Source organism: Rhinolophus sinicus, chromosome 3 (assembly GCF_057876585.1).
Source record: "Rhinolophus sinicus isolate RSI-liver-muscle chromosome 3, RSI-T2T, whole genome shotgun sequence".
NCBI classification, from domain to species: Eukaryota; Metazoa; Chordata; class Mammalia; order Chiroptera; family Rhinolophidae; genus Rhinolophus; species Rhinolophus sinicus.
Genome location: NC_142503.1, coordinates 148,859,868 through 148,883,356, shown reverse-complemented (window position 1 = coordinate 148,883,356; position 23,489 = coordinate 148,859,868). Strand labels below are relative to the sequence as shown.

The 23,489-nt window shown below is 35.5% G+C and overlaps 1 protein-coding gene across 1 annotated transcript in view; it reads left to right on the top strand.

Annotated features, from left to right (window-relative positions):
- PRTG (protogenin) overlaps nt 1–19,850 on the top strand; it is a 114,691-nt gene extending 94,841 nt beyond the window's left edge. Inside the window, exons 16-20 of the mRNA XM_019732216.3 lie at nt 3,900–4,082; nt 6,754–6,874; nt 7,993–8,158; nt 10,644–10,748; nt 11,235–19,850. Of these exons, the coding sequence (XP_019587775.2) occupies nt 3,900–4,082; nt 6,754–6,874; nt 7,993–8,158; nt 10,644–10,748; nt 11,235–11,639 (980 nt within the window). The 3' untranslated portion in view covers nt 11,640–19,850. The remainder of the gene's footprint in view (nt 1–3,899; nt 4,083–6,753; nt 6,875–7,992; nt 8,159–10,643; nt 10,749–11,234) is intronic.
- Nucleotides 19,851–23,489: the final 3,639 nt, after the last annotated feature.

Sequence of the window (23,489 nt, the reverse complement as noted above, 5' to 3'; positions counted from 1 at the left end):
TAGGCCGGCCCGGTGGCTTAGGCGGTTAGAGTTCCATGCTCCTAACTCCGAAGGCTGCCAGTTCAATTCCCACATGGGCCAGTTGGGCTCTCAACCACAAGGTTGCCAGTTCAATTCCTCGAGTCCCACCAAGGGATGGTGGGCAGCGCCCCGTGCAACTAAGGTTGAACACGGCACCTTGAGCTGAGCTGCCACTGAGCTCCCATTTGGCTCAGTTGGTTGGAGTGTGTCCTCTCAACCACAAGGTTGCCGGTTTGACTCCCGCAAGGGATGGTGGGCTGTGCCCCCTGCAACTAGCAACGGCAACTGGACCTGGAGCTGAGCTGTGCCCTCCACAACTAGGACTGAAAGAACAACAACTTGAAGCTGAACAGCACCCTCCACAACTGAGATTGAAAGGGCAACAACTTGACTTGGAAAAAAGGCCTGGAAGTACACACTGTTCCCCAATAAAGTCCTGATCCCCTTCCCCAATAAAATCTTAAAAAAAAAAAAAAAAAGTTCCATGACTAAATAAATTTGAGAAACATCGTATACCATTCCCTCCCATTAGAAAGTCACATTGGAAACTAAAGTCCTTTACTAAAGGAATCCATTTAACTCAACATTTGCCAAATAAATTGGATTACTAATAGTAGGAACATAATTGATTTATTAAATGAATTCTTATTGAATGATTATTATGTGGCAGGCTCTTTTCTAGGCATTGGAAATATCACAGTGAACAAAACAATGTCCCTTCCTCATTGGAACTTACAAGGTAACACACAAACAAATATACAAATATTCAGGTAGTGTCATAAGTACTATAAAGAAAACTATAATAGGAGGAAAAGACAAAGTGATGGGAGGTAGTAGGGTAAGTTCTTTTGGAAGAAATGACATCTGAGCAGACCCATGTGGATATCTGGGGAAGTGCAAAGGGCTTGAGACAGTAGTGTGCTTGGCATATTAGCGGAACAAGGACAGGGAGGTTGGGGTGGGGGGGGAGCAGACAGCGGGAAATGAGGGGGGGGGGGGTAACTGAGGGCAGATCTTGTAGGTCAGACATTCTGGACCATAGATTTTATTCTAAGAAAGATGGAAGACATTGGAGACTTTTGTTCAGATTTACATTTTAAAAGTATTACTCTGGCAGTCACCAGAAAAATAGATTATAAGGAGGTAAGAGAAGTTAGGAGACTATTTAATACACAGGTATCCATGTGAGAATGGGGTGATAATGAGGAAGGTAGTAAGAAACTCTTAGAACATAATTTGAATGAACTGCCTACTAGATTTGCTGCAAATTTATATCGGGTGTAAGAAAAAAGAGAAGCAAAATTGGTGGGGAAAACCAAGGGTTTGGTTTTGAACATGTTAAATTTGAGATGCCTCTTAGATGTCCAAGTAAAGAGGTTGAGCAAGCAGTGGGAAGGTTAAGTTCATGGGACTAGTGGCATAACTTAGAAGTCATCGGGGTGTAGATGATATTTAAGACTGTGGAACTGGAAAAAAAATCACTTAGAAAGTGTGGATGGAAGATGGAAAGGTCTGAGACTGCATTCTGGGATGCTTCTCCAACCTAGAAATCTTACCCTTTGCTTTTACATTTTAAATGAACACTCCTTTGGTTACAAATAGCTTATATTTTAATATAAGTTCAATTGGCATTTACTGAGAATTCTTTTGTATAAAGCATTATGCTAGCAGTTCAATCAAATTATGCTGTTGAAATATGAAAAAAATTTCCTGTCCTCCAGAAAGGGAAGGGGGGAGGTCATAGATGAGGCAGAAGATTTACTTTCATCAAGTATATACACTTGGGTCAGACACTGGCCAATAGTAGTTTATTTAGTCTTTATAATAATTACCGAGGTGTGAATTATTGCCCCCATGAGGAAAGCAAAGTTAAGTAATGCGCCCCAAGTCACAAATTACTTAGTCGGTAGCATGCCAACATTTGATCAACATTGATACAACTATTACACTGTCTGGTTTGTGAAATCCTAGTCTAGCTAAAGATTCAGACACATGTAAAAGGCAGTAGACTGAAATAATCACACTGGGAGTGAGATAGTCTGCTGAGAGAATATAGGGACAGACAGCTCACTTTAATGTTTGAGAACTGCTTTGAGTGTGCTCATTGGGGAACCGGAATGTTATAGTTTCCTTTTTTATTTTTTTTGTCTGAAGGAAGGGAAGCACGCGTGCACACAAATGCACACTCAGCTCATCGCTTATAACATTTAAATGAAATGAAAAGACTTTTAATTTCAGGCAATGATTAGTTTTTGCCGCACACTTTTAAAAATTATGTGTAAAGTATTCTATGATAAAATGGAAACTCAATTTTTTTATATGTCAATTTGTGGAGAAATTGAAATTTTCTTCTTTTTAGCTAATTGTAACATGTCACAGTACATCTTAGTTTTTAAATTCACCTGCCTAAGAACATGGTAAGAGTGGAAAGATTCTTCCTGATTCTAAATAGGGGTCAGTTTGTTTATTTAACAGTTGTATACTCAAGTAGCTCACACTCTCTTCAGGCCAAGTTGAAACCAAAGAATATGAAAACAAGCTGTGTTTGGCTCTTCACATTGCCACTTGGTTCAGCTGCCTCACACCATGTGACCTGCAGAGGTGGCCTCTGAATCATGTCCTAAGCTCTAAGTCACCCCACATTTCACTTGCATAATGAAATATACTCTTACAAGTGCGCTAGAGTAGCCAGCTCTGGCCTGGAGGCGACTGCTACAAACTATCGTAAGCTCTTTGAAGCTATTGTAACGATTCCCTGAGTCAGGAAAAAATGAGATGAAATTGCAGTAGAAAAGCTAGGTTCCCCTGTGAATATCCACCTATAAATGCAGTGCTGGAACAATTTTCTGGTTGAATTTCTGTTACACCTTTCTTAACATTAGGATTGATTGCTAGGATGGGAGTCCCTTTTGGAACAAAAATACTTCAGTGCAGTGGCAGAACAAGAGCAGACAGACCCCCTCAAGAAATATCAGTGTCATTTATAAATAAGGATCCTCCTTAGCAGTCATGCCAACAGAGAAAATACTTTTTGATACCAAAATGCATATATAAATTCAAATGAAGATTAATTTTGGAGAGAAGTATAATAGATGCTAAGCAGATTGGTGGTGGTATTTTGATAGTTAATCTGAGGTCTAAGTCTTCCACACAGGTTCCTACATAACCTTAGCATTTTCTTTCCTGTTTATATTCAAGAAATCTTAGACAATGATTAGGAGGGTGAAACATATTTTCATGCTTTCAAAAGTAGTTGTGTTGTTTCTAATTTAAGAAGTAAGGATAAGGTCATCTATCACAGTGATTACCATGGTAGTTTAAACATTTCTAAAAGAAAAAAAAGACTCTCATATTGGATTTTTAATATTATTGAATCTGGGTTCATTATCCCATTTGCTCTTTACCCATGTTTGAAAATTCCATAATAAAATCTTTTTAATGTTTTTGTATGTAAAGAGTAAAAACATTATACGAGTGTGTGTGTATATATATATATTTTTTGTAAAAGAACATATACATAAAAAACAAAAAAAATGCACGCTACTCTTAAGAACCACTCCTAAAACAAAATTACAAAGAAGAATTATGTAGGGGAAGTGTGCGTGGTATTACATTAAATAAAAACTCTAGGATAGAAAAATGCATGTAGTAAATATGTACTCACACATGTGTGGTGCAGACACATAGATACACCAAAATGTTAACAATGGGAGATTGTCATTTATATTTAGCATTATTTGCCAAATGTTCTACAATGAATATGTGTTACTTTCATAATCAGAAAAATATTTTTAAAATAAAGGACCATGATTGTGTGATTAAAATAATGAATAAAAGGCAATGTTTACTTAATTTGTAATTGATGTATTTATTTATAGGGGCAATAACCATGGCTTTGTTAGAAAACCTGGTGGCAGGAAATGTGTACATTGTCAAGATATCTGCATCCAATGAAGTGGGGGAAGGACCCTTTTCAAATTCTGTGGAGTTGGCAGTACTTCCAAAGGAAACTTCTGAATCAAATCAGAGACCCAAGCGTTTAGATTCTGCTGATGCTAAAGGTCTGTACACTGTCACCGTTACTGATTTTTGTTAAGAAAAGAAAGTCAGATGTATTTTTCAGCTCCCCTGCACTTTATTTCTGCTCCTACCATGACCATATCCCGAAACCTGTACTCAGTTCCTTGAATTGTTGCCAGTGATGCTGTAGAGCTGCATGGCTCTTCCCTGCACTTGTAGAAGGAGACAAACTAACCTCAGAATTAACTGCAGTTTTCAGATCACTATGTCCCAGTTATCTCTCATCTCAGCTGTGCAACCACCAAAACAGTAGAGGCACACACCACCCTGAAGTGATGGGAGTAGTAGGCGTCCCGGGAGGTTTCATGGAAATAAATAGCAGTGGTGGTTGTGGTGTTCAAGCTCAGAAGAGCATGGTTTTCATTAAGAGTTTTCACCACAGAAAAATAACCTTTCCAGAAAGAAAGTTGTTTCTGTCCAGAAAAGCAATTGAAAAAAAAAAACCTTTTTCTTTTTAAAATTAAAAAAAATTTTTTCCCCCAATTACAGTTGACATTCAGTATCATTTTATGTTAGTTTCAGGTGTACAGCATAATGGTTAGACATTTATGCAATTTATACAATGATGCCCCCAATTAGTCTAGTACCCACCTGGTACTATACATAGTTGTTGCAATATTACTGATTATATTCTCTGGACAATACTTTACATCCCCATACCTATTTTGTAACTACCAATTTGTATTTCTTAATCCCTTCACCTTTTTCCAGCTCTCCAACCTTCTTCCCCTCTGGCAACCATCAGTTTGTTCTCTGTATCTATGAATCTGTTTCTGTTTCATTTATTCATTTTGTTCTTTAGATTCCACACAGAAGTGAGATCATACGATATTTGTCTTTCTTAGTCTGACTTATTTCTCTTAGCCTAATACCCTCTAGGTACATCCGTATTATCACAAATGGTAAGATTTCATTCTTTTTTATGCTGAGTAATATTCCATTTTATACATGTACCACTTCTTCTTTATCCAATCATGTATGTACAGGTACTTGGGTTGCTTCCATATCTTGGCTATTGTAAATAGTGCGTCAGTGAACATAGGGGAGCATATATCTTTTCAAATTAGTGTTTTGGATTTCTTCGAATAAATATCCAGAAGTGGAATTGCTGGGTCATAAGGTAGTTTTATTTTTAATTTGTTGAGGAATCTCCAAACTGTTTTCCATAGTGGTTGTACCAATTTGCAATCCCATCAACAGTGCATGAGGGTTCCCTTTTCTCCACATCCTTGCTAGCACTTGTTGTTTGTTGATTTATTGATGATAGCCATTCTGACAGGAGTGAGGTGGTATCTCATTGTGATTTTAATTTGCATTTCTGTGATGATTAATAATGTTGAACTTTTTTTCACATGTCTTTTGGCTATTTTATGTCCTCTGGAGAAATGTCTATTTAGATCCTCTGCCCATTTTTTAATTGGATTGTTTGTTTTTTTGGTGTGGAGTTGTATGAGTTCTTTATGAATTTTGGATATTAATCCCTTATCAGATGTCTTAATGGAGAATATCTTCTTCTATTCAATAGGATGTCTTTTTGTTTTGTTGGTGGTTTCCTTTGCTGTGCAAAAACTTTTTAGTTTGACATAGTCCCATTTGTTTATTTGAAAAAAAAAAGTCTTTAAAGAGCCACCCTAACTCCACTCAGGGCAACTGTCCTGTTCTGAAGGAAGCCAGGGCCCCCTGTGGTGCAGGACTAGACACCTCCTTTTTTTCCTCTCTGAGGGAGTGGGCCTGTGGGGAGCGGAGGGGCAACAGGTTTAAATGGAGGAAATGCCAGCTGAACTCAGGACAGAATTAAGGAAGGGCTCATAGCTCTTTAGAGGATAGTCATTTATTGGTGTGTGCGTGTGTGTGTGTGTGTGTGTGTGTGTGTGTGAGAGAGAGAGAGAGAGAGAGAGAGAGAGAGAGAGAGAGAGCCAGAGAGACAGAGACAGACAGAGACAGACAGAGGAAGAGAGAATGAATGAGAAGGACACACATGCCCAGGGAAAGAGAGAGAGGAAATAAAAAACAGGGCAATCAGATTTAAGCACAGGAAGGGGATAGCCAGAGTAGCTACCATATCAGTAGGGGAAATGGAGAGCACAGCTCGTATTGGCATCTCAAATACATTGCTACTGAAGGTGTCTAGGGACCAGCAGCACGAGTATCGCCCAAGAGCTTGTAAGACGTACAGAATCATGGCCCCCACACCAGAACTAGTGAGTCAGAATCTGCATTTTAACATACTGCCTAGTGAATCATATGCACATCAGTGTGAGAAGCGCTGCTGTGTAAATGCAAACACATAAATGGGAAACTAATCTAATGTAGCTCTGCTTTTGAGGTGATATGACATGAAAGCTAATCTTTGGTCCATCAAGGAACAACTGTGCCTTGTGCCTTTTAGCATTATAAATTATAAACTGATGTTCACGTTTGATGTAATAATATGTCTAGAACTCATATTTAGAATCTTCACTATGGGAAGATAAACTGATCTTTGAGATCACTGATAAAAGTGTAATATGTGTCTTTTCTGCTTAGATATTATCAAAAGTTTTCCTATGAGAGGAAGGAAAATTATAGAAAGGCAAATATCTGTCCGATAATTATGATAAATGGAACCATTGATATTTTTTTGATTCTGAGTAAATGTTTTTCTCCTTCTAGTTTATTCAGGCTATTACCATCTGGACCAGAAATCAATGACCGGCATTGCTGTAGGTGTTGGCATAGCCTTGACCTGTATCCTCATCTGTGTTCTCATCCTGATATACCGAAGTAAAGCCAGGTGTGTTTCTATTGCTAGAGATGTTGAGGTGGTTAAAAAACATTTAAATTGCAGTGACCACAAGAAGCAAATTGAAGCCAAGTGCCTTTTAGAGTAACTGGGATTTTCTACTTTAAAATAAACGCATTATCTCTCGAGTTCTTACAGCTATAGGGATGTGTACTCACTTTGGAAGGGGATTATTTTCTTGCCAGGTGAAGAATTTACAGTGCCGATAAAATTTTGTTAAATGAGGGCCTAGTTGCTGTCATTTCCTTAGTATTTTGAGAAACACAGAGTACATCCTTCAGTTTAAAAAAAAAATGACATGCTTAATCTCTGTCAGGCAATCTCATCTGTAGTTTGACGTCAGCTAAATTCTCAGCATTCAGCGAACTGGTATATTTCTAGTCTTTTATATATTTTGGCTTTTGCTTTATTTTCTTCAGGTTCTTTTTTAAATTTTTGAAAAAAGCAAAGTCAAATACATGTCATTTTTAGGGAATGCACATCACTAGACTCCCTCCATAAGCTTAGGTTGTTCCAAGTTTACTCTTTTATGATACTTGTGTATAGAATCATACTTGGAAAACATTATATTAATGAAAAGTTAGTTCTAACATCTTTTTGTATATAGAATTGGCTTAGTTTTATTGTCCAAATTCCTCACTTTAAGAATTTTTAATGAAATCTTTATTCATAGTGTTGTAGTGATGCCTAAATCTTGCAGAAGTGCTACTGTAAATTTGCCATTGTTAATTGACAAGTGAATTGTGATATCAGTGTGACAGTCTGCATACCTGAAGGAGAACATGTAAATTAAAAATGATAATTTATGCATAATTACAAATAAAGTTAATAAAAATAGTGCTTTGTAAATATTTAGGTTCTTATTAAGGGTTTGTAAAAAGTAACTATATATAAGATATTGGGGCAAAAAGAAATAAAGAAGCTTCCTCAAATCATAAATGTTTCCAGCAGTGAGTTAGAGTTAACACCTAATACTCAGGTTCTAAAGATATTTGAGAAACACGTATTAAAGAACTCCATTGTGTGCAAAGTTGTGATTATAGGCCAAGTTTGGTACATTTACCTGTATCGTCAATACAATTAGATTTCCTTTTCTTGCACTGTATCAGAAAATCATCTGCTTCCAAGACGGCACGGAATGAAACTCAATCGTTATCTCGTACCAGTACCTCCCTAGCCGGTGGAAATGAAGTAGGAAAGAACCTGGAAGGGGCTGTAGAAAATGAGGACACCTTAATGCCAATGATGATGCCCAACAGCTTCATTGATGCAAAGGTACTCCCAGCTGCGAGACCAATGTGCTGCATAATCCTTACCTCCATTAATCTTCCTTTCATGTGTAAAATTTACTTACCAAAAAATTCCATGTTGGGGCAGCCAGTTAGCTCAGTTGGTTAGAGCACGGTGCTCTTAACAACAAGGTTGCCGGTTCGATCCCCACATGGCCCACTGTGAGCTGAGCCCTCCACAACTAGATTGAAACAACTACTTGGAGTTGATGAGTCCTGGGAAAACACACTTAAATAAATAAAAGTTAAAAAAATTATATGTTGACTATTATATCTATATTCCACTTAAGAAAATGTGAAATCGTTTCACTCAGATCCTTCCTTACATAAAATATTTGGGGACAAGAAGATAGACAAAATATAAAAGAGTGAAAGACAAAAGAGATATAGGAAAAAAAGAGAATGTAGTATAAATTCAATTAGATGGGATTATATGGAGCCAAACTGTCTTAAATAAAGACACCAGGGTTATTAGTCTATATCTATGATGAAGTGAATCGCCCTGTATTTATTAATCTACTTTGCGCTTACTTTGACTGCTTTTTCTGAATTGACCATCAGAACATTCCAGGTATGAATATCATTTTTAAAAATATGGAGCATCTCAATAGATGTCTCATGATCCTTCCCTTTATGGCCATAGGAAGTTGGCTATAGTGAAGAATGTCATTGGGGGATGTTACTTCATGTCCTTTCCATTATATGTAATAATAGTACAGTGATAAGCATTATGAACACCAACTGAAAATTATTTTTAGTCACATTGCAACATTAGAGAGTGTGCATTATTATAATAGCTCTCATAACCAATGTGCTATAAATCAAGTGTCAGTAAACTACAGCCAAGCCCAGGCCAGCTCATGGCCTGTTTTTGTGTGGTCATCCCTTGAGCTAAGAATGCTTTTTTTCCTTGGGGGAAAAATAAAAAAGGTGAAGGAGAAAATGTGACAGAGGCCATATGTAGCCTGCAAAGCCTAAAATATTAACTATCTGGCTCTTTACAGAAAAAATTTGCCAAACTCTGCTATAAATTGTTTTTCCCTAACCCTTCCCTAAAATTTAGAGTAATGAAAATATAACAATTTCATTCAATTTTGGTATTAAATTTTATACAATTATATTTAACAAATGCAATCTACTTGTATCTTAGTACAGTGGTATTTATCTACTATCTATATTATGAGTAAATAATAATTAATTGATTTTTTTTTTAAAGAAATACGTTTTTGTTTTGTTTTTTAATTTTATTGGGGACTATTGGGGAACAGTGTGTTTCTCCAGGGCCCATCAGCTCCAAGTTGTCCTTCGATCTAGCTGTGGAGGGCGCAACTCAGCTCCAAGTCCAGTGGCTGTTTTCATTCTTTAGTTGCAGGAGGCACAGCCCACAATGCCATGGGGGAATTGAAATGGCAACCTTGTTGTTGAGAGCTCGCGCTCTAACCAACTGAGCCATCCGGCCACCCATGAATTGATTTTTGATATGTCTGTTGTCTTTTTTGTTTGCAACTTAATTCAGCTTTTGTTTGCTGATGACAAATGTAAGCCATTCAACTTATTTCAAATTAATCTAGAATATTGGAACCTAAAACCTTTTAAATAAGCATAAAAAGTACTAAAATACACTGTAATTCCATTATTACTAACTTGGAGCTAGACATGAGAAAGGTTTGGGGAGAAGCTGAGTAGGGAGGAAAACATGGAGAAAAAGAACGGGAACCCAAAGGGAAAGGAGGCAGAGCCAAGTGAGGCCTGACGTAAAGCCAGGAAGCCAGTTTGGAGGACAAGTCTTGCCAGCCTCGGGTTAGCCTAAGAGTTGATCCCCCATCTATTGCTATATTGTTGAGCATATATGGGCCCATTTATTTTCCTTCTCAACTGCTTTAAAATTTTTCAAACATATGGAACCATTAAAAGAAAACGTAATGAATGCACAAATAATTGTCAGTATATTGTCATACTTTTATATCTCTTTATAGATTATTGTTTGCTCTACCATGTGAAAATAAGTTTTGGAATCATTATACTTCACCCCAAATACTTAAGCATATATATCTCTCTTAAGTATAAACCTATTACAACTTTTTAATCACCAACAACTACCCTGAATTTGTTATATGCTGCTTATGTAAAAGAAGACATATCACCTTTCCCCGTAAATAAGACCTAGCCGGACAGTCAGCTCTAATGCATCTTTTGGAACAAAAATTAATATAAGACCTGGTTTTATTTTACTGTAAGACTGGAGTCTTACATATAATATAATATAATATATAATGTAATACTGGGTTTTATATTAATTTTTGCTCCAAAAGACGCTTTATAGCTGATTGTCTGGCCAGTCTTATTTTGGGGGAAACAGGGCAGTAATGGCTATCACTGTTTTTTTCTCTTTTAACATTAAAAAGTTCTGTGTACTACTTGTGATAAACTGAAATCTATAATATTTACATTTTCCCCTTTTCTTTCTCCAGGGAGGAACTGACCTAATAATTAATAGCTATGGTCCTATAATTAAAAACAACTCTAAGAAAAAATGGCGTTTTTTCCAAGATTCTAAGAAGATAAAAGTTGAGCAGGTAATCCACCTAAATGAGAAAAATCTTTGGCATCCCGTAGTATATGAAACGGTAATTAAAAAGAAAGGAAAGTGTAAATGAATGCTTCATTTTAATTCTCTTGTCTTTCTGGATGCTATTTTATTAATTTGGGGCATGACTCTATAGAGAGCCATGGGGAGTGATCACTGAAATGACAATTGGAGTAGTAATTAGAGCTGTGGTTTTCAGTGGGGAGTGGAGGGCACTGGAGAAAGGGATGGAGCAGACCGTGCATCAGAATCATTGAGGAAGCTTTTGACACTTCGCTTACCCCAGTAATTCTGATATGCTCCTAGTCCTTGGTGGGGAGCCACTGACCTAGACAATCCCTTCATGATGATGACCTTTCACCCGTGTACTTGAACAGTTTGCTATCGCAGAATATATAGAATACGTAAAACCAGATTTATTATTTTTCAGGAGCATTCTGTCATCACTGATGATGTTTTCTGTATTTTTGCCCAGCCTCAAAGAAGATTTACTCAGTCGGTCTGCTTTTACCAGCCCGGCACGACTGTGTTAATTAGTGATGAAGACTCCCCCAGTTCCCCTGGTCAGACAACCAGCTTCCCAAGACCCTTTGGTGTTGCAGCTGATACTGAGCATTCAGCGAATAGTGAAGGCAGCCACGAGACGGGGGATTCTGGAAGGTTCTCCCATGAGTCCAATGATGAGATACACCTGTCCTCAGTTATAAGTACCACACCCCTGACCTCTGATTCCTTCACTGGCAGTGATTCAGGTGGGGATCCCTCAACGAGGAAGTGTGAAGACCCTGCAGTACCCTCAGATGCTGAGCAAACTTCCTCTGCAATTCTGCAGCCACCATCGGCCATAGTACGCTTTGATAAAAATGATTTTCCAATGTAGACAGCCATGTTCAGGTATTCTCATGTTTAATTCTGTTCGAAGGACAATGAACAGGGAGCCAAAGCCTTTTGTGAAAATCTTAATGTCTTATTGGGTATTTCACCTATTTTTGAATGTGTTTTATTTTTTATTTTTAAACTCACGTATATTGAATGTTTCATGGTCAGCAATGTGAAAAGACAGTCAAGGTATTTGACTGGATTATAAAAATATATCACTGGAGCAAAGGGAGGACTTTTGAAAGCCTCTTTGCTAACTATCTACCTCAGTTTGCCACTTGGCAAACTCAGAAGACAACTTTGTTACCTCGTTTGTTGTGATAGTTTATCTCAGCTACATAACCAATGATACTTCCTAGTAGCATTTTGTTTTCATTGCTGTATGTGTAATGTGTGTGATCAAAGGAGTCATATAGGTAGGTGAGTAAGAATGTTTACCTGAAGCTCTGATTTAAAAACAAAATAATCTGTATGGTTTGTATAATTTAACACTTCTGGCTGTGAGGACTGTTAAACCACTGAGAAGAAAAAAAAATGGGACTGTTGATGTTAGTGAATGACCAAGACCAAAAAAGTATCTCTCTCGAGAGCAGAACTATTGGGTAGTGTATAGAGAAGACTTTGCTTCAAGGGCCTTCATGTTTTGGGCATCAGAGTCTGAGTGCTTTACCTGCTGTATCCCAAACCTCAGCCTGCCTAGAGCTGTGCCTTTTCTGCCTTCCCATTTGCCTGACAGTTGGCCAAAGGCTGCACTGTCTGGTTTGCAAAGCATCTTCAACATTTTCAGAATTAGTTGCAAAACTCCATGCAGAAAACAGATCTTTAAAGAGAACAGGATAGGGTTGTTCTGGTTTTTTTAATCCCAGCTTGGCTTAAAGGGGTAAAGAAATTTCATAAAATATTAAGAATGAAGATAAATGCAACCATAGACAGTAAAACGAACATGAGATTATCATGGTAACAGTGCCTTCCATTGTATATTATGAAATTCTTTGCCTTATATCTTTTAAATATTCATGAAATTAGTTGTTCAGGAGAAGAGTACAGAAAGTTGCCTTAAGAGTGTTCTTGGATTTTATCAGTAACTATTTTGATGTACAGTATCTTATCAAAGGGTTTTGGTTTGTTATCCTGCAGGTTTGTTTAGGGATAAGTATTCAGACCTCTACCACCTTGCTTGTATTTTCTTGAATTCTTATGAGAATTTGGTACTCTATTTAACCTTCCCTCAGTGTCAATGCTGTGAAAGAGGAATGCTAACTCCAGGAATGAGTTAATCCTCTTGCTGATTTGAAATCAGCAAACTGTTTACTCAGCCGCATAGGAATAGGCCTTCTCAGTCATGAGACAGTTACCTACTAGATGCCCAACAGTGGGAGAGGATAAAGAATTAAGCATATATAGAGAGGGGTACCTCATCTCCTTTTAAAAGTATTTTTTCAAATTATCTGGAAATGACTTTTGAACCTCACTTTAAAAGGAATCTAAATGGGCTTCCTCTCGAAACCTTTGGTTTCTAGAGGGGGTTTGTGTTAAATGGTGTTCTAAAATCAAAAGAACTTTACTGATGATAATCCCACTTGTAGCATCTCCTATCCCAATGTCTGATGATGCAACAATTTTTTGTTTTCTTAGTCTGTAGTTTTGTGCCAAACTGGATATGTTCAGAAGCAGACCAACATTAAGTGCCAACAGCCACTTCTGAACTAAATTCAAAGCCCCCATTTAGTTACGTTAAGTGTGTGCTTCATGACAAAACGGAAAAAGCAGAGCTTTAGGTGAATAATCTGAGGCAAGGAAAAATGAAAATGCTGCTCCTGCCTTTATAGCTCCTGTTTTATACTACCTCCTTTAAAAGTTATTCTAGTGTTATTATTTTTTTTTCCTGTACTCAGGGAACATTTTGTTACTTTTGAGCTGCCTCATGGAAGCATGGGCAAATTGACAGGGTATGGCGTTTTTTTTTTTTGGTTCGTAAGTAGAAGTATGTGGGGCCTACTTTTATCAGTATCTAAATTTAAGGAGTACAATGAGTTTGTTTTATTTTTTTTAACTTTTATTAAAAGATAAACAAAACCTAAAGTTGAAACATCCTCCATCATGGTTATGGAAGCTGTGTCTAGGACTGTGTGAATTTGAATCGTTTTGAAAACCTAGAAAGATGATCTGAAGTCCTTGAGGATGGTTATTTTATTCATTTGGTTTTTGATAAATAGGCCCATAGGTATTGTAGATCTTTAGGCTGTAACTATTTGCTAATTATTTACCAGTACATTTTTTTAATTTTTCACCTTTTCATTTTATTCCTATACAGATTTTTTCATAATAATCCTGTTACCAAAGAATTTTCAGTAGAAAGTGAAAATTTGACTATAATTTTCCCTCAGCTTGAATTAACTAGAAACATCTATAGGTAATGAAGCTTATACAAGTAGTTACTAACCCAAAATAATAGGGTTTGTATTGATTGTTGTAGTTAAATAGACTAGTAATTTTAACTACCTTATTGTTACCAGAGCATTTAAAATAAGTTCTTTACCAGCAAAAAGTTCCAAAGAATTTCAAGTGTGATTTTTTTTTTCTTCAGCAAGGAAATCTTCAACTATACAGTATTAAAGTATTTTTAAATTGTTGAAACTACTTGTTGGAGAGAAAAAAATCTTTTCACCAAAGATTAAATATTTTGGTCTCATTGAATAAGATATTTAGTGTACTACAAAGACTTCTTTTTACTTGGCAAAGCTAGCTTCTTTGAAGCTTTAAGTATGAAATAGTAACTAAAATGTGAAGATTCTCTCTTTATCTCTCATAGTGGTATTACTTCATGGTATTTCACTCCAAACGGGCTAATATGCAAATGGTAACTATTTTCTTTTCCAAAGACTTATTTGCTGTAAGTACTGATACATGCATGTCATTTTTATGCCAAATATTACAAGATACTGTTCATCAATATTTTCATACCAAAGACCATTAAAATATATAGATTAGCCTGTAAGTAAGTAAAGATGAGCAGATTCGAAATAAATTTATTTAGAGGCTGATAGGGAATCTAGCTATAGTAGCAAAAGATATCAAAGGGCTAAGTTTACGTAATTAAAAGCAATACAATTATATTGGTATTTATCAGTGTTTTTATTCAAGTACTTTTTAATCAGCAAATTTTTTTTTTAAACCAAAGATATTTAAGGTTACCTCTGCATATAGGCAAATTTAGTTGTACATTAAACTGTTGTTTCTAGTTTTTATGTCAAATAAACATGTTTCTCCAGAACCCGGTCTGTATACAAATAGCGTACATAGGGATTTCCCATTAACTCTGCTGATTCAGCCACAGGGTGTTTTTGCCAAATGATATGATATTTTTCCTCAGCACCTTTTGAGTGTGAGATGTCAACAGAAACATCAGCAGGCTTTTCCATTGCAGAGCATTGGGGCAATCCCTGAAATAGCTGTGCAGTCCTCCTCGTGCTTACGGCATTAACTGGTTAACTCAGAAGGCTTGAGGCAGTCCCTTAATAGTAGGGAAGTTCTCAGCTCTGGAGAGCAGGAGGATGGGACAGGCAAACAAATCACATCACTGTCTAAGTGGGCTGTGCTCTGATAGATGTGCTCTTTAATACATTGAAATATTTTAATTACATCAAGGGAGCCTGGCATTTCAAACTTGAGTGGAACCTTGAGTAAAACAAAAATCTTTTTTATGACATCTGTGGTTTTATATGTTGATTAGCCTAAAAGTAAGGCTACAGCTTTATCCACTAAGTGGCTTTAAAAAATCAGCTTTGGCACAATTGGGAAATTAGATCCTCAGTGAAATGCCTTTTGTTTGCCTTTGCTTCACACAAGAGCAGTGCCAACATTGGAACAATGGCAGTGATTTGCATTAGTTTGTCTTGGCTTTGTTAAGGACTTCTGCCAGAATCTTGCTTCTGTTGATGACTCAGGATCATTGTTCAAGTCCATATGAAGACACCTTTGGAAACAATCCCGAGTGTCACAAAAATGGAATTGAAAGTTGTTGTTGTTGTGTTTTAAATGCAAGAATATCCAGATGTGGCTCCATTTCAGCAGTGGCTGTAGTGATTTACATATACGTTTATATTTCATTGAATGTACATTTTGAATACTGAATGTAAAAAAAAAGTTCCAACTCTATTGAAAGAGCCATGATCTTTCTAAGTCTACACATGTACTGTGTAGACTTTGTTTTCTACCACATGGGTCTCTTGTCAAATTGCTTTGGTTTAATTAATAGTCGAAATAATTTTTGTGGGCTCTGAGCACAGAGTAGATGGTTCTGGAGATCACCATATACAACCAGTTGTCTGTGAATGTTATTGATGTTTAGAAGAACATATATATAGAATTCTGTGTTAAGTTGATTTATGCTCAGGATATACGATCACTGGCTAATGCAATGTGTGTATTTCCAGGCTTTAATCTTCTCAGGCAGTTTCCCTTTTTAAGCCTTTGAAGGTGTTTGAGATTAACAGGACAGTCTTGTATTTTTACCAGACAGATACTGTATTATTTTCTTATTACTGCTGCAACAAATTACCACAAACTTAGTGGCCTTAAAACAACACAAATGTATTGTCTTCCAGTTCTGTAGGTCTGTAGTCTGACAGGTCTCACTGGGACAAAATCAAGGTCTGTTTCCTTGTCTTTTCTGGCTTTTAGAGGCTATGCACCCTTCCCTCCATTCTCAAAGCCAGCAACGTAGCATCTCTCGGACCTTGCTTCCATCATCATATCTCTTTTCTGAGAAAGGTCCTTCAATTTTAAGGACTCGTGATTGAGCCTACCTGCGGAATCCAGGATAATCTCCCCATCTCAAAGTCCTTAATTTCATCACATCTGCAAAGTCCCTTTTGCCATGTGTGGTAACATATTCAGAGTCTGGGGATTTCAGCAGGGACTTTTTAGGTGGCCATTGTTTTCCCTACCACAGATACTTTATTTCTGTACAGTTCGGATCCCTATGAAATGTCTACAGCATTACAGTGATCAGAAGACTGAAGTTATGTGCCCCTTGGGCTTCTTCAGAATTTCAAAACTCTGAAGACCTTGGCTTGTGGCCTATTAAATGTTTACGTTAAACTTTCTCTCTAAATCACTTGCAAAACCAATTTAGCTTTAAACTTTTTGAATATGTGCTTTGTAAAATAACATTTCAGGTCTGTGTGTTTAACAGAAAGTTTCCTAAATATTTGACTCTAACTTGATGGAATTTCATGAGAAATTTTTGAAAACTGTTCTTATTATAGTTGAACTTTATCCTTTTCTCTTTCTCGGGACTTTCATAGGGACTCAGACTAGAAGAACAGGACTATGTTCAACTTCATTCTTCATTCTCTTTTAAAAGCATATTTGCAACAGGCATCCTTTCTGCTTTTTAGATTAGGTTTATTTCTTCAGTTTCACTAGCTACTGACTCTTTGGTTTTCAGTTTGGTAACCCTTCAATTTCCCATTGGTTTCAGCAAGAGCCTCTACTTACCTTATCAGCATGAACAACTCCTCGGAAATTTTATCTTTTTTTTTTTTTTTTTGTCATTCTTCTTTGATTCCAATTGTCCCTTTTCCTAGAAAACTAGTTTCCACAGCTCTAGTTTGTTATAATGCCTGGATCATTTCAAGTTAAGTCTTTCAGTTTTGAAGAATAGTTTCTAATTCTACCCTAATTTTAGCATTTCTTCAACTAAAGAGGTAAAGCTATCTCCATTATCAGTTAGAGACCATGATGATATTCTGAGTAAGGATAAGAATGCTGGTCGTTTTAACTCTAGTTTCTAGGAAGGGATAATGCCGTTTACTGAGTATATGCGACATGTACAGCACGGGCTTCATCCCTCTAAACTTTCTACATTCTGCAAAGCAAATATTATCCCCACTTTAGAGATCAGGAAATTGAGGCTTAAAATATCTAACATGGCAAAGATTGGTCAGTCAGTAGCTTAGCCAAGATACAAACCCAAGTTGGTCCAATTCCCAAGTTTATAGGATTTCTACTATAATGCTTTTTTCTCAGCTAAGAAATGATGTTTAACTACCCAGGTTCATGGTGCCTTCTGCTGTATCAGCACAACCTGGCCACGTAGTAATAGCCAACCAACAGAGAGAAGTCTATCGTAGTTACATCCATTTATTCACAGGAGGAATTTAGGAGACTGAGCTGTAACTCACCCTTGTCATCTCCTACCCTCCCCCTTTCCTCCTTTAAAACCTTCAATTACTCTTAGCCAAAATTATGCCTGAAAACTGATGCTTATGCATAGAGTTGCATGAGAAATAAGGTAGCCATGGTTTCGGGAGTCCTTATCTATTCAAGCATTTCTTTATTAGATTACGTGTTTAGAATTGAATTTTATCTTTTCTAATTTTTCTGTAGTCCCTGTATCCAAATAGGAATTTATTAACTGGAAAAGCCAGGTGTATAACCAGTCATTCTTCCTTGCTAAATCTGAAGAGCCAACAGTTTTTGTATGAATGCAACCTAATTGATTATTCACACTAATTTAGGAGGGAGCAGAGTTGAGAGAGAATCGTACAGTAGAACAAGCAGAATAAGATGAGTCATTGAAGCTCCTAAATTCTAGTCATTGGCTATTTTGAGACTTGTTTGGTAGGAAAGTTCTCAACCTATTTCTGTGCTTCTCTGTCCATGAAATGAGGATAATTTGTTGTGCAGAATGAAGCAATAGTTCTTTGAAAGCTAAAAGAAAATTGAAGTGAAAATAATTTTATCCAAAAGTAATTTCTACAAGGCTGTGAAACATAACTGATTTCTTTTCTTTACAGCTCAGCCTTTCCAATTACATTTTACCTGTACTAAAATGAAAAATGTTTGCATTTCCTGTATATGCACCAAAAAAACTAACAGAAGAAAGTGGTTGGTAAAAGATATAGAATGGGATTTAAACACTCATCTGTAATGTAGGTAAATCTATAACAGGAAACGGGCATTTACAGTACTTTTGAAAGTACTAAACAGGAAATCATTTCACACCAAGCTAAATCTTTCATTTTTTAAAATATCTTGGCGTTTAAAGATTTAAGGAGAGAGTCAAATGTCCCCAGAAGGGTAGATGGGTGAAGAGAATGTGCATTTTTAGGATTTTTCTCTGACAGATCTACTTTTTCAAGATTATGGAGCATTTTAACATTTCTTTAAACTACTTGGAATGAATTTTATATAGGGCAACACCTACTGGCACTTATTCTAGTTTACTCAAATCTACCTTTAAGATTTATTGGGAAGAATTATATGATTATCATCTTTTTTTAGAGCTAAGAAATATTTTCCCTAACTTTTTCTTGTACCATCCAGTATCACTCTTAGTATAATCCATGAGATTCTGAACACCTTTGCAGATTTACTCAAGTTTATATCTCGGAAGTACTTCATGGCATTAGGCACAGTCCTAACTTACAAAGTTTATCTTTAAAATTTTATGTTATGGAAGTTTATTTTTCTGTGGAACTGTCTTTAAAAACAACAACAAAAATATTTAAACATTTTCCCTAAAACATTCTTCTTCTCTTTATTATAATCCGCATATCTATTTTGTTTGCAAGTGAAAATCATTACCAATGATTAGCAACTTGAGCCTGTTACAGGAATTTGCAAAGCCTAAATATACACACATTGTCTTAGCCTATCAGTAGAGTAGAGGATATATATTAAGTTTGTCTGTTTGTTGCTGTTGTTGGACAGAATTTCATGTCTATGTATGTGTGATTTAAAAATTTTTTTTCAAAGATGTGAATTAAATGAAAGTGTGGGTGCCAGCTATATTATTTCATATTATGGGTGTTCTGGATCCTTTCACTCTATATACCATATTCTTGTAAGGGCAGCATTTGCAGACTTGCTAATGGACTCTGGAGCTGAGCTATTTTAATTTTATACTTGACTCAGGGGATCAGCTCTGTGAATTCCATTGCATGAAGAAAGCTAATGTTTGCCTTGATTTTGAATGTACCTTTTTAATGTCTTCTTAAAACATATTTTGTTTAATAATGTGGGTTTGTTTTCTTTTTCTAGCATCATAGTAAATATTGCCTAGTATTTTCCCCCTCCTCAGGGTAGTTTATATACTACCCTACAGGTCATGCCAAAAATGAATAAAAGTTTAAATGCCAAAATGTTTATGAAACTGCTGTCTAAATACTGATTGATTGCACAGTTTAAATAAAAATTTCCTTAGTTAAAAAAGAAAAACCTATGTTTTCTTTTACTCTTCAGTTTTCTTTTGGGGAATGGAGAATAAAAACTTGCAATGTATGGAATGATGGCTTTCATGTCCTGGGATGGGATGATTATTATAGAGTCTACTGCAAGCAATAAGAATAGAGTCTATTTAAGGTATGTAAGAATTGTTTTTATCTGGAATTCACTAAATAGCAGTAAGGAAAAAACCAATTTCCCCACTCCAGTGTATGGTTGCTTACCTCAGGAACTAAGTACTAGGTAGTGTAAGAGCTGTGGGCTTATCCAGATAGACACAGTTCTAATTGAGGTAAGAATTTTTGGTTTTTAATATTATTATTAAAAGTGGTTAAGAGAATATTGAAAACGCTCCCACCAAAAAATTAGAAATAACAGATAAAATATGACTCAAACAAACTTTTTAAGATAACTGAATTCTTTTTTTAAACTCCCAATTTTGGGAATGAAAGAGGAACTGAAAAATAGAATAGTAACTTCTTGAAATGACATTGTGCTGACTGTGGAGAATATAAAAGAAAGAATTGAAATATAAGAGAAAAGAAATCATGTATTTTTTTAAAAGAATGAGTATATTAGTAAAAGAAATGAATAAAATTTCCAGAAATAAAAAAAAATACAGTAATTGAATTTTTGAAAATCTGTTAAATCACATATTAGATACACTGAAAGAATATTCTAAAACTGGAAGACAGATATGAGGACATTATTCAGGATAATTTGGCACAGAGAAATAAATAGATAGGAAATACAAACAAAGTAAAGGTAAACAGAGAAGATTCAAAATACATCTGACAGCCATTCTAAAATGAAAGACTAAAGAGAATGAAGGATAAGCAATATTCAAAGAGAAAAATGACTAAAATAATTTATAAAACCCTCAGATTCTGGAAGCACAAACCTCAATCTAGAAATATACAAATAAATCCACACTAAGACATTTCCGTGAAACTGCAGAACATCAAAGACAAAGAGGAGAATTTAAAGACATTTAGAGAGGAAAAGAAAGATTATATAGATTACACTAAGATTTCCCAGTGACAATAAAAGAAACAAGAAGATGGTGGGATAATATCTTCAAAACATCACAAAAAAAAATAACTACAATACGGGGTTCTATACCCAGAGAAACTATCATTTAAATGTTAGGGTTAAATAAATACAATTCTAGATAAAGATTGAGAGAATTTACCACTCGTACACCCATGCTAAATGAACAACAAAGGATGTACTTTAGGAAGAAGGAGATACAATTCACAAGGAAGATAGGAGAAGCAACAAGCAATGATGAGCAAAAAATACACGTCAAAAAGACAATGAGATATCACTCTCTGTCCACTAAGATGTCTATAATAAAAAAGACAGATAATGACAAATGTTGGCAAGGATGTGGAGAAATTAGAACCCTTATATGTTGCTGGTAGAAATGTAAAATGGTGCAGCCACTGTGGAAAATAGTTCAGTAGTTCCTCAATAAGTTAAATATGGAATTACCACTTGACCCAGCATCTCACTTCTATGTATATACCCAACAGAAATGAAAACATATGTTCATACAAAAATTTGTATAGACATATCCATAGCAGCATGTTCATAACAGCAAAAAGTGGAAACAACAGCAAAAAGTGGAAAAGTGGTAGCAAATGTCTACCAGCTGATGAATGGATATATGAAATGTGGTATATCAACTCAATGGAATATTATTCAGCAATAAAAAGGAATGAAGTACTGACATGCTGCAATAAGGATGAATTTCAAAAACATGCTAAGTGAAAGAACCCAGTCAAAAAAAACTCCAATATTGTTTGATATCTTTTATACGGAATCTTCAGAACAGGCAAATCTATAGAGATAGAAAGTAGATTAGTGTCTGCATAAGACTGGAAGGTTGCAGGGAATAGGAAATGACAGCTAGTGGGTTTGAAGGTTTTTTCCACGAGTAATGAAAATGTTCTGAAATCAATTGTGATGATGGTTGCAAAACTGTGAAAATATTAAAAATCATGGAATTGTATACTTAAAATAGGTATATTGCATACCATTGTATCTTAATAAAGCTGTTTAAAGAAAACATGATGAGCAAAGGCGTAGAGAAACGGTAAATGTAAATCAGTATTGACTGTTTTTAAAAATGCTATTAACTAATTTTATGTAAAAATAAGGTAGAACCAAGACATTAGACAATAATGAGCTGTAAGACCAGAAGAAAAATGAGCAGAGTCCAATTATTCTACCTTTCTTTTATTAAATAACTTTATGTTAAAATTAAAGAGTGAGTGCTAAAATAATCAAATAGAATATTTAATTTCTAATTCTCCTAATTTGGGTGGAAAAGGAAATGGAAAAAAACATGATCAATTTAATGGAAAGCAGGGAAGGAGACAATAAAATTCAAAAACAATCCTGAGAAAAAGAACAGTAATGTGATAGGAAATATATCTTTAATTCTTTTTTTAATTTATTTTTTAAATTTATTGGGGTGACAATTGTTAGTAAAATTACATAGATTTCAGGTGTACAATTCTGTATTACATCATCTATATCTTTATTTTTTAAAAACTAAATTACTGCCACTTTAAAGATTGGATAAAAAAAGAAAATCTTAATACATGTTGTTGCCACTTAAAACATAATAATCCCAGGATTCCACAAAGTTGTGTGGTACAAGATCAACCCATAAAACTCAGTTGTATTTCTATCCACTTGCAATGAACAATCTGAAAAGGAAATTAAGAAAGCAATCCCATTTACAATAGCATCTAAAATAAAATACCTAAGCATAAATTTAACCAAAGAGGTGAAAGACTTGTACACTGGAGACTACAAAACATTGCTAAATGAAATTTTACATCTAAATAAATGGGAACATAGCCCATGTTCACGGGTGTTGATATACTTCCCAAAGTGATCCTACAAATTAAATGCAATCCCTATCAAAATTCCAACAGCCTTTTTTTACAGAAATGGGAAAGCCAATCCTCAAATTCACGTGGAGCCCCAAATGACCAAGACAATCTTGAAAGTCAGAGGACTCACATATCCCAATTTCAAAACTTACTACAAAGTTATAGTGATCAAAATTGTGTGGTAATGGCATAAAGACCAATGGCATATAGACCAATGGAAGAGAATTGAAAGTTCAGAAATAGATTAATATATCCACCATGGGCAATTGATTTTTGACAAGGGTGTAAAGACCACTCAATGGGGGAAAGAACAGTGTCTTCAATAAATGGTGCTGACACAACTGGATTTCCACATGTAAATGAAGTCAGGCTCCTACTTCACACCATATACAAAAATTAACTCAAAATTGGTTCAATGACCTAAATATAAAAGCTAAAACCATAACTCTTAGAAGGAAGCATGGGTGTAAATCTTTATGACATTAGATATAGCAATAGATTCTTAAATAAGACATTAAAAGCACAAACAACAAAAGTAAAAAAAAAAACACACCATAAACTGGACTTCAACAGAAATAAAAACTTATTTCATCAAAAGACATTATCAAGAAATTGAGAAGACAACCTACAGAAAGGGAAAGATATTTGCAAATCATATATCTGATAATGGTTTAGTATCCAAAATGTATAAAGAACTTCTAAAACTCAACAAC